The sequence below is a fragment of the Scylla paramamosain genome, chromosome 15 (assembly GCF_035594125.1).
Source record: "Scylla paramamosain isolate STU-SP2022 chromosome 15, ASM3559412v1, whole genome shotgun sequence".
Lineage (NCBI taxonomy): Eukaryota > Metazoa > Arthropoda > Malacostraca > Decapoda > Portunidae > Scylla > Scylla paramamosain.
Window position 1 is genome coordinate 4,663,512 of NC_087165.1, and position 16,834 is coordinate 4,680,345.

The following is a 16,834-nucleotide window of genomic DNA, read 5'->3' on the forward strand; positions in this document are numbered from 1 at the left end:
TACACATGTCCATAAATCAAACAAGAACTATTATCCTGTCTGATATGTCCAAAGAGTAGGGAGAACACGAGAAGGTGTAGAATTTAGTTTAATATATGACAAAATAATTTCAGCCAACGATGCTAAAAGAAGAATTACAAGGAACTGAGCAGAAAAGTCAACCCAGCAGTCACACCTCGTTCCCCACGGCCTGTGCCCTTGGTAAACAGGTCTCCGCTCACCCATCAGCGTGATAAATGACACTCATGCATACCAACAATACAAACATGAGTGGATTATGAAGATGACGCAGAGTAGGAAGGGGAGGGGACAGTATAGTAGTAAATGAGAAGGAAATACATAGGAGGAAACAAAAGGAAAAGAAGGAATGGAATTAAAGGTACAGGGAGAAAAAAAATGCATTATGAAGGAAAAGAAAAAATGAGAAGAAAGTAAGATAATGACGGAAAAGGAATCAAATTGACGAATGGAAAAGCAGAAAAACGAAAAAAAAAAAACATTTGGAAAACACTGAGACTGATTATGATTTGTATTATAATTATGAGGAGAGTAAGACTGACAGAAATGGAGGAAATGCTGATGAAAAGAAAACATCAGTTATTAAAGAGAAACAAGGGTTGGATGGAGGCAGAGAGAGAGAGAGAGAGAGAGAGAGAGAGAGAGAGAGAGAGAGAGAGAGAGTTTGCAATATACAGCTATTGTGAAGATGCATGACGTTCATACTTTGCTTTGAACGTGAAGAGACAGGCTCGTGTTCCGGCGCCAGTCAACACCCGGGAGGAAGCGAGAGGCAGGCGGCGAGGAACTAAGGATGAGAGACATATTGCCTCTCATCCTTGGTGAGGAACGAGAAACACTGCACTTGTTTGGCGGCACTCCCAAGGCCCATCATTCAGAAATGCTTTGCTTTCTCACCACGACTATTTTCAATGGCCACAGAGCCGATAAGCCGGATTCCTAAGAGCGTTTCTGCTGTTAATGTCAACCTGTCACTAGAATCATAAAAACATCTCGAAAAGTCTCTGTAACTTCAACTAGAGCCTTCTGAAAGTAGTGGAGTTGTTTCAGTGTTTCAGAATATGGTCCTAATTTGTGTGTTAATAACAATATTCTGTATCATAAATATACTGCTCTGTGTGTGTGTGTGTGTGTGTGTGTGTGTGTGTGTGTGTGTGTGATACTACACGATATATTTTCTTTTCGTTCATCTACAGTTGTTGATTATGAAAGGTATCTGCAGCGCAACTGTATCTTCATTCCTTTATTTTTACTTTGTGTTATATATAACGATCCATTTTCTCCACTGAATTAACTGTTGAATACATCTTTATAAAGGAAATTAAATGTAATCGTGATTTGACACATCAGTCAAATTCAGGATGTGGTAATTGACACACACACACACACACACACACACACACACACACACACACACACCTAGAGAGAGAGAGAGAGAGAGAGAGAGAGAGAGAGAGAGAGAGAGAGAGAGAGAGAGAGAGAGAGAGAGAGAGAGAGAGAGAGAGAGAGAGAGAGAGAGAGAGACGAGATCAGACCAGACGACATAGATAAACAGACATAAAGACAAACAGTAAGACAGACAGACAGACTAGACTAATAGTAGGACAGACAAACAGACAAAGAGAAGGAGAAACACCTCCAAATCTCAACACGTACCACAGAAGACGCACCAAGGCAAGCAACAAATATACACACAGACGAACACATTCATCCCGAGTCTTGACATGCTTATCTAATAAATTTACAACGAATTGTCCTCTTTTCCCCTTCTAAGGATAAGTAGTGAAAGTAGATTGTATATTGTATCTCGGAGTATGTAGGGGACTGGGGAGCTCCACACGATGAGGTATCTCTCCTCCTCTTCCTTCTCCTCGTTATCTTGACTACCACTCCATTCCTACAATATTTTCCCTCGTTTTCATTACAACTCTAATGCCTCGTTCATGCCAGTGATTCGCCGAAGTGGTGCTTGCGTGCACAATTAACGATTTACGTGCGTGCTTTACCTTCCCCTGCGTCGTAATGACTCCTGCAGTTGTCGGGTGCGAAGAGAGGCACGGGAGGGAGTATATATAAAAGCACGTAGTATGTACGAGGCACAACATTGGAACAAACGGAAATGTATTAAGAATATTTGCGAGATATTTCTGAGAGAGAGAGAGAGAGAGAGAGAGAGAGAGAGAGAGAGAGAGAGAGAGAGAGAGAGAGAGAGAGAGAGAGAGAGAGAGACTTCTGACCCTATACCCCACATGTCGCCTACGTGTTGTCAAAACACTTAGATAATAGAAATACAGAAATAAGCAGTAGCTTACGTAATGAGTTTGTGTCTCAAGAAAGTGGTCATGTGTCACGCTGCCTTCCCTTGACCTTTATCGTTCCACCGCTCTTAGCACGGTAAGTAAATTAAGACGTGATGTGCAGGTACGTAAGTAAGGCTTTTCATGTTACAGCTTTAAAAAATCCCCAAATGGAATGTAAATATTGTTGAGAAATAGAAATAAGGCAAGGATGGGACGGCTGAAGAATACGAGCACGATTTTGAGGAGAAAAAAAAAAAAAAAACAGAAGAAAAGAGATGAAAGAATGGAGAATTTTATCAGAAGTTAAGTTATTTGAGACAAAACTTAATTTTAAGTTATTATTTTTTTTATGGTTTTCATGTTCAGTTTTAAAGCGTCGAAGAATACGACAGATTCACTCAGTACTATTTATATGTGTAAGTTTGCAGCAGACTGTAATTGCCAATATATTCTCTGTACACCACTCTTTCAGAAGTAATAAAATGTAATTACAGGTATAAATCTTATTTTGTGCATTAAAATTAATTAAAGAAGGTTAACGTTTTTTTTTTTTTTTAATAGATCTCGTGATCTGCATAATACCCTTACACCTAACTAAATAAATGTTAAGGAGCAGAATTTTAGGTTGAAGCTGTCTGGACCTGTCAGACTTCAGAAAGGAGTAAAACTGGGAAGAATTGGAGTACCACTGGTGTAAGAGAGAGAGAGAAAGAGAGAGAAAGATGGGGAGCATATAGAACTGACATTGAGTTTATAAAAGGAAAGCGAAGAAAAGAACACCCGAAGTACAGCTACAATATCGTAAAGCACTGGTGTTGCTTATGGGAAAAATATAAAAGAAAATACCAAAGATGGTTTCTTTATTTTGTTTCTAAGTAAAAGTGCTTACAGCAATGGTGCTCAGCCTTTTTGGATGAGTGGGCCACATTAGATATTGCCTTTGCCTATTGCCTCATATTGCCTTTGATGTGTATATGCTTCGTATTAATTTATTCCACGTCGCCATACTCCCCACCACGATGCGCAATCTCTGTGACCACAAGACTATAAGGCTCCTTTCACGCGACGTCACCGGTGACCGCTACCGGTTACCTCCGGTTACCAATGGAACCTTTCTCGCGAGGCCACCGCGGTGGCGCGGGCAAGAAACCTCTGCCGTCAGTGACGCGCTCTTGCAACCGGTGACTGTCACCCGCGGAGGCGGTCACTTACTATTGGGTATTGTTTCAAATGGGATCTTTCACACTGAGCCACCGAGTGACCCCACTGCCATTTATAATCCATTACTTTTCAGTGTTAAGCCAGATTTTGAGTGGACTGATGTTTCCGATGGAGGGAGAAAACAGATTATGGAAGATGGTGGAGGAGAGAGTAAATACAGAAGACCTAATCTATGAAATCGAAAAACGCTCCTGCAGATCAGGCTGAGGCACTCCTCTAATGAAGGATTGCTCATACGAAAGAAATTGAAGAATTTCTTCTCGTCAGCACATAAATCACTGTGAAGTGTATCATGCAGGCCTCTGTATATTCTAGATATCATCTGATGCACATATATTCTTCTCTTTTCGAGAGCGCGGAATGATCGGTAGTCTCCTTGGAAACTGACGATATTTTAAAAAATTCTGACGCTTCGAAAGTTAACATTAGAACACCACCATTCAAGAAACACGGAGTTAGGGCGGACCAACCAAGCAAATTTATTGTCATGGCCAGTGCAAGTCTTTCCTCCAAAGTTGCACGACTCCTATGATGTGATCAGCGCAGTAGTATCAAGCGTTGCTCTATACGGGTGCCTTGTAAAACATGATATACTATGTGGCCAAGAACGAGTGATGACAGTGGTGGCGTTGCAGAAGGAGGAAGAGAGAGAGATGCTGGAAAGCGTACTAGAGACAAGCATGCCTTTTTATATTTTAACCTTGTTTTCCTCTCTTCCCTCCAACTTTCCTTCCCATTGCTCTCTTTCCTCACTACCACGTCCCCCACTGACGACCACACGTCTAAGAATTTCGTTTCTATGGGCTCTTTTACCCCTATATATAGAGAGAGAGAGAGAGAGAGAGAGAGAGAGAGAGAGAGAGAGAGAAGGATGTACTGGCAAAGAAGAGCTAGACAAGCTTGTTATGGTTAAGAAAAGAAAAATAACTTCAGTTTCGTAATAAAATGTGTAAAATCCCTGATTAAAATCATGTAATGATACGTATTCCTGGCAATAATCACGCATTAATCTACGCATATGACAATTTCGAAGCAGCGAAGAAAACATGCGAATCTCACCTGCGCACTACATCAGTTGCCAGTACTCTTGATTTGTTACGAAAATACAGTTTTACACTTGTGTATTTCAACATAACCGTACGAAGATAATAATTCATGACCATGCAAAGATACAAACACATGCAGTATGAGCATCTGCGATGTATTAATATCTAATGAAAGTTAAGGAGTAGGAGAACGAAGGTGGACTGCACACAACACTCACCGATACTCCTGCCATGGCTGAAGAGAAACGAAGGAGAGATGGAAGCAAGGCAAGCATCGGGGGAGGCAGAACGTCCATCTTTTATTCCTTTGTCTTGCAAGTGTCCCGAATGCCACACGTCACTAACATCTTCGATAAAAACACATATACACGATCTGACACTTAAGGCACTGCTACACACCCTCGAGCCACCGTTGCGACCACCCTGTGACCCTTGTAGCTTACTACTCATGCGCATGGAACCCTGAAACCCCATGGGCTGACTGCTTGCCAGTCAGCTTTATTTATTTTATTTTTTTCATTTATTTTTCATTGTCTATATAATTTGGTGTGGATGGATGGATGAATGGATGGACAGATAGATCGATTATATGGACGGATACATGGGTGGATGGATGAGTGAGTAGATGGATAGATACGTGGATAGCTGGATGGATGGATACGTGGATGAATGGGTGGATGGTTGAGCGAATAGCTGGATGGATGAGTGAATAGATGGATGGATGGATGGATAAGTAAATAAATGGATAGATCAATAAATCAATGGATGAGTGGATAAATGGATGGATGGATGAGTAGATAGTGGATGGATGGATGGATGAGCAGAAAGATGGATGGATTGATGGATGCATGAATGAATGGATGGATGGATGATGAGGAGTGTTTCCAAACTGTTTACCAAATGCTTCCCAAATGTTTCTCAAATGTTTGCAAATATTGTCTCTGAACAATGTTTCCTGGTGAGGACGTGGTTTAAGAGAGTGGTGAAGCAGCATGAAGACTTGCGGTGTTTAAGAAGACAGGTGGAGCTACATAACTATATTTTTGTCTGCTATTAATTAATTGTTATTTTTATTTAGTACCTAATGGTTATTTACGGCACTTTAAAATCTCATGTGTAGCGAAAGTTGCTTTTCATTGTGATGATAATCAGTACTTGATGGTTATTTGCATTTTTCAAAGCTCATGAATAACTTTTTTCCTGTACTTCTTGATAAGAAGTCCGCCCCCCCATCATTCCCCCCACCCCCCCTAACTTTTGAAAATAAGCATAGGGGTCTGTGGTGAATCGGGGGTTTTTGGTGATGATGAAAATAAGTTAAATATGAGCGTTCAAAACTCTAAGGAAATTTCGCTTAATATTTCGGATTTCCCTAACCTAACCTATCCTTGCCAGAGGGACTGACCCCTCCACTAGGAAGTTAACCTAACCTAGCATAACCTAACCTAATGAGGGACCTCAAAAATTATACCATTATGCCTTAGTGGTATGGTGTAAAAATTCTAAGGGTGATGGAGGTGGGTGCAGTTTGGCAGCTTTCTTAATAAACACATGGAACCTCTTCTTTATGTCTGTAGATCACATCTTGAACATTGCTATTGCTAAATACCCCACATAGGGACTTTTTTCCTGCCAAACACTGGCACTGTTTGCTTCACCTCCCTCCACTGGTTAGCCATATTAACAAATGACAGTGAGTCTCTATCAGAATGCCTGACGTGTTCCCAAAACAAATGAAAAGTGTAACTGAACCTACTGTCAAAAGTCATAATTGATGGCCACAGGAATGGCCTCATGAGTGGCAGCATGTGATTGGAGTGATCAGTTCTATAGATACCATGAAATCCTAATATGCTGCTACCTACAAATTCCAGTTATAAACAAAAGAAAATAATTTCACTGTTTAGTCTTGACTGGTGCAGAGCTCGCTGGACTTAGAAAATATCAAATTTTGCCACACTTTCAAGTGCTGTTACAGCCATACTAGACACGTCCCCCTAATTTTTCCATGTTTACGGCAAGGTCACCAACCCTTCTACCTGACATGTGAGTTTCATGCTTGTATGTAACACGGACCTGATATCCAGATTAACTCTTTTTTCCTTTTTGATATGAAGGGGGAAATCAAAACAGGTGAACTGGTCATCACTTAGATTACAAAAAAATCAAGTCCCAAGGAAAACAAAATTGAGACATACATATACTGCACTTGTAGGCACCAAAATCATATAAAAAATTAAGGAATTCATGCAATGGCAGGATGATCAAAGTCAATCAAATTCCATGCAGGTCACAATAATTGTCAGACATGTAGTGGTAAGGAGTCTTGTACCAGAAATGTCCCATTAGGTGTTCGACCCCCAAACAGCTATCTTGAGTAACCGTTTAGATCAATTCCCCAGTGTTCTAAAACATCAGTATTTATTAAGTAATTGATATGCCTTTTGTACAACATCTTGCAATCTCAAATGTCCTTCATGATACCTAGATGAATGTTAATTAAACAGTTTTCATATAAAACCACTTTATTAAGCAACCCAATTCAATATGGAAGTTTTCCAAAGCTTGAAATCTGGCGTGTAAAGAAAATACACTCTAAGTACATGAACCAACTCTTATGAAGGCATCAAGGAATGTCTACAACAGGTAAGCAAGAAAAAAGCTTAACTCAGAAGTCGAGTTACAGAAATGCATGACTTACTAACTTAAATCCAAGCAGAGACTGTGCTGCCAAAACAGTGCTGATGAACTTCATCACAGTGTGCTTGGCAAAATAAGTAATTACAAAGAGTGTGACATGTGCAAATGTATATGTAGTATTTGTGGAATGTACAAGCTTGCAGTGTGGGTGGTTGCAGATGGCAGAAAGTGTGTACATCATACTCTGCACACTAGCACCCCACCCAGCACACTCATGTACATCATGATGGTTAGCTACTATCAGTCCTACTATTTGTCTTATAATTCAAAATTGAGATTTCATAAAATGGCAGTTAATTGCTACAATAAAACTGTGCAATGATTTAGAAGATACAAAATCCACTTTCAATGTATTGGGTTATGAAACTTAAACTATAGAGTGAAAATTACATTTTAGGTATTTTGCAGTACCACTTACAATTAATTTAAGGTCATGTGGATGTAGCTGCAAGGACAGTGTATGTGAACCTAAAAAATAATCATTAACAACAAAAATAATAATAATAATAATAAAAATAATAATAATAATAATAATAATAATAATAATAATAATAATAATAATAATAAGGTGGTAAATATACCACATGAATAATAACTTTGTTGGTTTGCCAGGGCACCTGCCTGGCTGCACACTTGCATCCCCACCTGGATGTGTGGGGAACTTTTCAGTCAAAAGAAAAAGCAAATATACATTCCCATATAAAATTCACAGCTTGTGATGGCTTTCATAACCAAACCTCACTAACTGTTGTGGAAGTAACCTTTGGATGACCTCTGTCACTAATACTACCTGCTACACACCAACATCAGTCATCGGAAGCCCAGAGATGATAATTATTACAGATAAGAGATAAAATATAATTTGTGGAAACAGTAATAATAAAACAACAACCAAATGGACATTAAGGTTGGCCAATGTTGCTCTATTTTGTAGATTATCACTGGCGAAGTATTGCCATACACTTCATGCCTATTCAACCAATTTTATGTGAACTGATGAGTAGGGTTATGCATCAAGAAATTATATGAATATCAAGGAGACATGCATAATTCTTTAACCATAGGTACAATCATGGTAATGCACAAGACAACTGGAATCTGAAAACTCTTGGGGCTGGTGCTGATCCACTATCCTCAACAACACTGTCCTGAGTTGAGCCACAGATTTTGAGTTTCATTTAACAACCAATACCTAGTTGTTCAGTCATCTACACTTAATAATGTCACTAACATGATATACAATAGCAAAATCAAATTAACTTGAGCACTTAACCTTATCCCCCATTTTGGTAAGGTGCCATGACACAGCAAAAAATAACCCATAACTGATTGATAATATTTATGGTTGAATAAATAAGGATAACTCATTCCTGAATTCATGTGACAGCCTGTTAATAAAATGAGGGAAGGGTGAGGGACTGGTGGGGATTGATTGGACAGTTTACCAATAATATAAACTACAGAATTTTCTTGTTTTTTTTGTTTATTCTTAAAAATCCCTTTCAGAAGGCTCCCCAAAAGGAGCAAACATCAGACATGATTATAATGGAGGAAAAACTGAGATGAAAAATAAATGTTCACAGTAAACACATCACACCATTCAAAAAAATTCTTATTGGCATTAAAAAGCTGCATCTGGGGAATACAACGTGCTGGTGGTGAGAAGCGAGTCCTTACGACCAAAAGATTATGCTTACTCTCAGTCACATTAAAGGAGGTTGGAGACTGGTGTTCAAGTTAATTTGATTTTTACAACAAATGAACTTCACTTCAGTTGAAAGCTGTCAGTCTGTCAACAGCCCTCATGCAGTAAAAAAAAGAAAAAAAAATGTTTAGAACATACTGCACTGACAATTTTAACAAGAATGTACTTCAAGGTTTTACAAACAATTACTTTGAATCCCTAAAAAAAAATTGTCCTTTTTTATCCTCTGCAAGGACAGAAAGTAGAAATATCTAGAGCACAGACTGATCTGCATCAGGTACCTGTAATAAACCATAAGAATAGAATGGAGCATTGGTTTCTTCTTTTTTCTTTTTTATGTTAATAAACTTGAATGCTGGTCTTTTCATATTACTTCATTATCAAACATCAAAAAATTTATTGCTATACACCTACAAATATATATCACAAATTTTAAGCTTCTTGCATTTTCACTCACAAGATATCATGACTAAGCAAAGGACAATTCCTTATTCCTTAAGTGGAAAATACATCATTAGGAAATACTGAACTTATCATAGATAAAAGATTTAAAAGATACCAATAAGAACTGTAATATGTAATAATGACCTACATTATTTATTAAGCAAAATATTCACAGCATCAACATACTAGACACCAACATATATAATCTTTCACTCAACTCTACATTAATTCTTACATCCTATTTTTCAATAAATGTTTTGCCTAACTGGCTTATTTAGTATACAAAGGTGGAAAATGTATAACTGCAGATGAGAAGTTTTCACTTCCATCAGTTGCTGTTCATCTTTCCTGCAATATTCTTATACGATCAAACAAGATTTTTATGTTGCATACACTATAAAAAATTGCTTTGAACATGTGCGAGTGAACCAGTGGTTCATGAAGTGGCACAACCTTTATATCTTTTAATAATTCATCTCAAAAAAGAGTATTTTCACTGTAAGATACAAATCACCCCAATAACTGTAAAAGAATAATAAGTACACAAACAAAGGAGGTTTCAATTGGTAGTAATCAATTTCACTACTGCTATACTTGCCTCTGTCAGCAGTATTAATGTATGCTATAATTGCTTCTCATGTCCCATGTCAGATTTTCAATAATATTTTTTCATCTGAGATTGTGATTGACATTTTCCTTCTTCTGAAATAGACAAAACCCTCATAGTTCATGGAGTGTTACAGAATACTGTTGAAACAAATACTATTTTGGTTCATCACCATTAAAAATACATACAAAATAATTACTAGTACAATCTAGACCTACATTAACTATGCTTCTGTCCACAATTTGCACACTAGTTGATGCTGCTTTGTGATCACCAATTTGAAAATTATTTTGGGTGAGGAAATGACATTTCTAGTGTTTTAATAATATTGCTTTGATAATAATGTTCATATTGTAACTTATATAATACACTAAGAGCAAAAATAAATAAAAAATAACATATACATAATATGATCATTGGGTGTATTAAAAGTTTCACAATATAATATTTCTCTTTTATACAAAGAAAATGTTTTAGAGCATAATTGCTGAATAAGAATCATCCTTCCTAGTTGGCAAGACAGCACAGACACAGCAGGTTAAAACAGCATTCAATGCTTAATGAGTATACAAAATACAGCTGGTGGAGGAGAAATTAGATGAACAATTCAGTTTTAAATTAGCATGGTGTTTTGAGTTACATAGTAGGATGGGAGTGTAATGTACTGGTTTCAAGTCTGCTCTTACACCAGCTCTTGTTGCTATACCTCCATATAAGGCACTAAGTTACAGGCCAATGATAACTGCTAAACTTAAACCATTCTCTTGCTAATTTTATGAAAAACAAATAGCATTGTAAATTTATTTAAATTAACCAATAAATTAGTAAGAAAAGTTACAAGGAACAGAGTTGATGTATTGGAAATTATGCTTAGGTAAATAATTACAAGAAAGTGATGGATTAATAGACTGAGAAATTACCAAGTCAGAGAGATGTTTGGAGACCTGTGCAGCTTGCCAGGTGATAGACCAAAGCATCCTACTGTCAGGTTATATGCAGAGAATAAGGACAAAAGCAGATTAAAAGGATTCCTAGGCCAGAAGTTGAGAGTTTTTAGAGAAAAACCATACAAAGGATCAAGAGATGATATTGTGGAGGCACAGAGTAATAGAGATCTAATCATACACAGGACAGAATAAGTTCAAGTAACATGGTACAGTGGATGACAAAGTACTGCAGCAGCACTGCCACTGATATACTGGACTCTTGAGCAATGTGAAGCAGCAACAGTAAACCACAGATACCAATTAGTGTCCACCTGAGAAAAGGATCTCCAGGTTATAGATACCAAACTTGAAAACATATGCATATTGTATTAAAAATTACATTAATTCTTTCAAAATTGGCAGTTCTAATTTACCTATTTTGCTATACTGGAATCCTGTTGTATTTTTCCTTATACAAAACTGAACATGTTTGAGACATGTGTGTGTGTGTGTGTGTGTGTGTGTGTGTGTGTGTGTGTGTGTGTGTGTGTGTGTGTGTGTGTGTGTGTGTGTGTGTGTGTGTGTGTGTGTGTGTGTGTCCTGAGAGAGAGAGAGAGAGAGAGAGAGAGAGAGAGAGAGAGAGAGAGAGAGAGAGAGAGAGAGAGAGAGAGAGAGAGAGAGAGAGAGAGAGAGAGAGAGAGAGAGAGAGAGAGAGAGAGAGAGAGAGAGAGAGAGAGAGAGAGAGAGAGAGAGAGAGAGAGAGAGAGAGAGAGAGAGAGTTATTCAAGACTTTTAACTAGTGATGGTTCTAAATGAATCATAAATTACAACACTTAGTGTCATTCCCAAACCCTACATACTGCACCAGCAGTACTTAAATCAAAACAGAGGATCACAAGTCAGTAATACTCATAGTTCCCTATTGTAAATCAAATTTTCTTAAGGAAAATATAACATTAATCTTTTTGACACATTCAAGCTTTTTCAGATTATTAGTTTAGATTTCTAGTGCTCTGGAGGCAAATATTGCTTTCTCACAGAAAATCCATCTTTCTTGAGCATTTAGAAAACAAGTAACATTCTGCAGTTTCCCTAGTTACAATGAAAAGTCAACTAGGAACTTCAGTGTTGGTGATACACAACAAACTCAGTTAGGGAATCTGGCTATTACAAGTCAACCCTATTTGGCTGTATGTCAGCATCTCTGATGTCTCATTCTGGGAAAATTTCCTTGAGGGGAGTATCTGTAAAGATTTTCTTGCACAGCCCTTGCTGCCCACAGTCCTGTCACTGTGCTCAGTTAATTAATTTCATACTTTTATCATCTCTGTTTATGACTAAATCACCAGTTATAATAAGCTATAAATTTTAAGTATCATTATTTATGGTGGTGAAAAATAAAACCAGAATTCCAAGCAAGGGGGGGAAAGGAACTAGGTGCACAAACACAACCTTTTGAGATAGTACAAGTATTAACAAATATATCATAGGAGTTCACAGTGTGGTGAGTGAATAAAGAAACAAAATGCTAATGCAGCTCAAAGAAGAATTACAATATAAATGTCTGCCTTAAAAGACACCTACATCCTGAAGAAGTTAATATAGCTACTTAATACTTCTCGATTTAATTTAGGTCTAAAATAACAAGACCAAGAGAGCACAGAATTGAAGAAACACCAAATCCTAATCTGTACCAGCTATCCCTAGGTATGTACAGTGCAGTTTCTGTAATCTGTGCACCTCAAAGTTTAATCTCTTCCAGGCTCTTGCGCTAAAGTGATCCTTCTGACTCCCTAAGGTTTCCTGTGTTACAGAAAACTGACAAGAGGAATCTGCAGCTTTGGGTGCTAATAAAATAATACAAGGATCACTTTCCCTTGAACAATATCTTCTAATGATCCATGCTCTCTTGTACAATACATTGGTAATTATTAGTAGTTACTTAAATCTAGAACAACCCACTTCCTGCCACTTCATTACAATCTCCCACAGCAATCAGTCACTGGAATTAAGCATTATCTTAAGAATATGCTTATTTGAATTATTTGATAAAAGGTATTGAGGTGCCAAACAGCAATATTATGCAGGTTAAGTGTCATCATCCTCTTCAGTGGGTGAGCGTAGAGGAGAGGAGCCATGTTTACGGTAAGCTGCCCAGCGCGCATCATCAGATTCGTGAGTTATGTAACGTACACCAACTTTCTTCTCCAGCTCCCTGAGGTCACACCAACACTGGTAGTCCTGAAGCCAAATATGAGCCAAAGACTTGTCCACAGTAAGACGTTTCCTTTGCTTCACTTGTAACAAGTTGGTAATCAGATCAATGGCTGAAAGTAATGATGAGTTCTCAAATTGAGTTTTCCTAGGTGTATTTTGAAAATAAACTACAGCAAAATACATGAAATTTGTGCTTTGTAACTAAAACACAATATATATATATATATATATATATATATATATATATATATATATATATATATATATATATATATATATATATATATATATATATATATATATATATATATATATATTGCTTTCTTATCAGACAGTCATTTCAAGGATTCAAATGTAGAACCCCATACACCCATGGATCATGAAAAATTACATGACAAGGTTCACCTAAAGACTATGCAACAGTGTATATAAATAGTTCAGAGTTGATTATTTGAGACAGTAAAGTATACAAAATCCTTGAAAAGAGTAGCTTGTTTAAATCATACAAACATATATCATCTTCATTATTCAGTGTACATGGAGAAAATTGCAAAATAAATGTGAGAATGCTATAGAGGAGACAGCTGCACTAAAAGATGAATGCTAACAAAATAACTTATAGCAATCATAACCCTTCCTGAGACCAAAACAATATACAGTAGTAGTTTACACAACTGAATCATCAAGCAACTGTCAAAAATTGTCAGTGGCTGTGGTACACCACTGGGAGAATGATGGGCCCATCACTGTGGAAGTGTTGTGGTTTTGTTAAACTAAAACAATTAAAATAATATATGATGAAAAATCACTATGTAAAATTATAAGTGTTTGTATTGATATATTTATGTGTGATATGCTACAAAATTCATCCTCACTGTATTTGGCCTTTTCCCTTTAAGACTAACTTGAGACTGAGAATATTGATGAAGTAATGAGAATATTTACATTATATGAATTTGGCCTTGTGGAGAGAGAAAAAATAAAATAAAATAAATAAGATTACCTGAATCACATTACATATTTCAAGGCAGAAGACTATCCATCTACTTATCAATATCTGATGCTTGTTCTTAAGAACTCATTTCAAGTGGATAGCAGTGATAAGGTTCCAGGTGGTAACAGCCAACAATCTTACAGAATGATGGCTGTGAATCTTATAAGGAAAATAATGGCAAAAGCAACTACATTTCACAAGGATTTACACCTTAGGTATGTTAAATTATGAAACAATTTGTGCTCATTGCCTGGTCAGAACCAAAATTAACAGTTTTCACTACCTCGTTAAACCACTGCTTCCTCCATTCAAGCTCATTATGAGCGAGTGAGTGGATCTTTCCATTGCCCACACCAGACCTCAGAGGTGCCTAAACAAAGTAGGTATTTATGTCAACTGGAAATATTATGGAGACATAATATCCTCAAGGGGACTTATTCATAGCTGATCTGGGTCCATAGCCAGCTGCCATTCATCAACAGAAACCATACCTTCGTGGCAGAAGGCAGACTATTAGTAGGTAAATCCAGAGAAACATGAATATTCTCAAGGTTCAAAGAAAAGATTTTTTGGAAGCAAGGGACCAAAAAGACAACTTTGTGACCTTCTATAAGGTGACAAGTTAATCCATGTAAACATGGAGCATGCCTTTCACAATACTGCCCAAACAAATACAATTATAAAATTTTCTGTTTTTTGTAAATTCATTAATATACAAAATTTAAAGCAGCTAATTTTTCTCATGTTCTCTCCACATTCCATAATATAAAAGGAGTCTGAAAACTATGACCACTTCAGTTGCACAGCTGTATATAATGGACATGGATCTGATATCAGTAATGCACAGGGTCAAAGAAAGAGTTCAAGGATCACTAAACAGGTACATTATAACACTACATCTGATAGTATACTGGAGGAGAGAAGTTTTACAGAAAATAAGAAAAACTAACCGTCTTGGGTAATTTCCTTCCATGGGTTTGGAGGGTACATGAAAGCAGCATTCTGAATCTGATCATTGATGTCTTCATCCTCATTGAAGGGGAATGTTCCAGACAGTGAGACATAGGTGATGACGCCAACTGACCACATGTCCAGTGAGCGGTTGTACCCCTTGTTGCGCAGCACTTCAGGAGCTGCCGGTCAACATTATTCTCCTTACAAATTCATTCTCACCCTGTTTTTATCTATGAAATTATAAATCTATAAACATATTCATTACTTTAAAGGATTTACATAAAGAGAATCTAACTCTGCAGAAACATACTTTGCAGTCTCTCTCTCTCTCTCTCTCTCTCTCTCTCTCTCTCTCTCTCTCTCTCTCTCTCTCTCTCTCTCTCTCTCTCTCTCTCTCTCATGCATACACAAAGAAAATAGCAAACATAATAGAAAACACACATGATATATGCCACTTCAAGGAGAATTGTCAGAAAAAAGAGGATGAATGAGATATCAAGCTCAGGTGAGAATTAAAATGAGCTGTATCTATTGTTACAACACCAGATTCTACCCCTCTCACAACTGTCTTTAACTTGGCTAGCTTCCCTAAACTACCACCTATATAGTCTAGTGTGTGGCCCAACAATGGCCTTCTGGCTTCCTTTAACCATTATATGTATCATTACAACACTAGGTTCAGTCCTCCCTCACAGCTGCCACTACCTTGGGTCAGCCTCCCTAAACTGCCTCCTGTGCAGTCTAGTGGAGGCCCACATCCACTTGTACATCCTGTGGTGAATTAAACAAAGGAGGTTGCCAACCTGTTTTATCCCCTACAGGTAAGGGAGCACTACAACTGCTGAACACTGCTCACTTGCTGGGAAAGAATTGTATAACTACGTTCTAGGAGACAGCTATGACACATGACAAACAACTATGAAGATTGTAATATTCTATGAGCTACCAACCTCTCAAAGCCAAACCCACCCATGCTCACAAACTATTACCTCCTTCTGCTGACCAGCAACCTTTACAGCCTCCCAAAATATGGGCCAATACCACCCCAACTCACCAAGGCCCGGGGGGAGTAGATTTTACTGTCCTGCAGAGAAACTATCATCTGGGTCTAAAGCTCTCAACAGAACTCTCAAACCCAGTAGCATTTACACCACAAGCAATGATAAACTGAACACAAGAAAACAAACAGAAACGAGCAAAGGTACTCATTACCATAAGGTACTGGCACCACGCACCCAGTCAAACCCCTTCTGAATGGTGCATTACCTGCTTAAATCAACAGGGGCGAAGCTGCCACTAACTCATATATAATACTAACTAATTAACGCCCTCTAACTTGTAAAAATATAGCCCTTTTCCATGCCAGTATTCTCTCCTTCATCTTATGAGGTCCACTCAGCTCGCTTGCTCCTACCCGACTGGCGTGGGAGCAGAGGAGAGGTGACAGTCCCACTCTGCTGCAAGAAGTGGAGGTACAGGGGGAGGGACAGGGGGACGACTCACAGCAGCCTGTCTTGCTCCCCACATACTATGAGAGGCAAGCTACAGAGACTATTATTTTTTTAAATCATTGTGAGCAACTTACGAAGGCTGGGTGGATTCTGATTACTCTATAAGCAAGATAAACTCTTCATCTAGATAACATGTGTGACTTAACATGGGAGAACAACAGGAAATCTAATTATGGAAGAGGAGTAACTAT

At 37.8% G+C, this 16,834-nt stretch overlaps 1 protein-coding gene across 6 annotated transcripts in view; it reads right to left on the minus strand.

The window, feature by feature from the left end:
• Window positions 1-7,174: 7,174 nt before the first annotated feature.
• LOC135107294 (serine/threonine-protein kinase D1-like) overlaps window positions 7,175-16,834 on the minus strand; it is a 177,272-nt gene continuing 167,612 nt past the window's right edge. For all 6 annotated transcript variants that reach the window (XM_064016973.1, XM_064016970.1, XM_064016971.1 and 3 more), the window contains 2 exons: window positions 15,129-15,311; window positions 7,175-13,294 (listed from right to left, as the gene is read on the minus strand). In XM_064016973.1, the coding sequence (XP_063873043.1) occupies window positions 13,056-13,294; window positions 15,129-15,311 (422 nt within the window). In that variant the 3' untranslated portion in view covers window positions 7,175-13,055. The remainder of the gene's footprint in view (window positions 13,295-15,128; window positions 15,312-16,834) is intronic.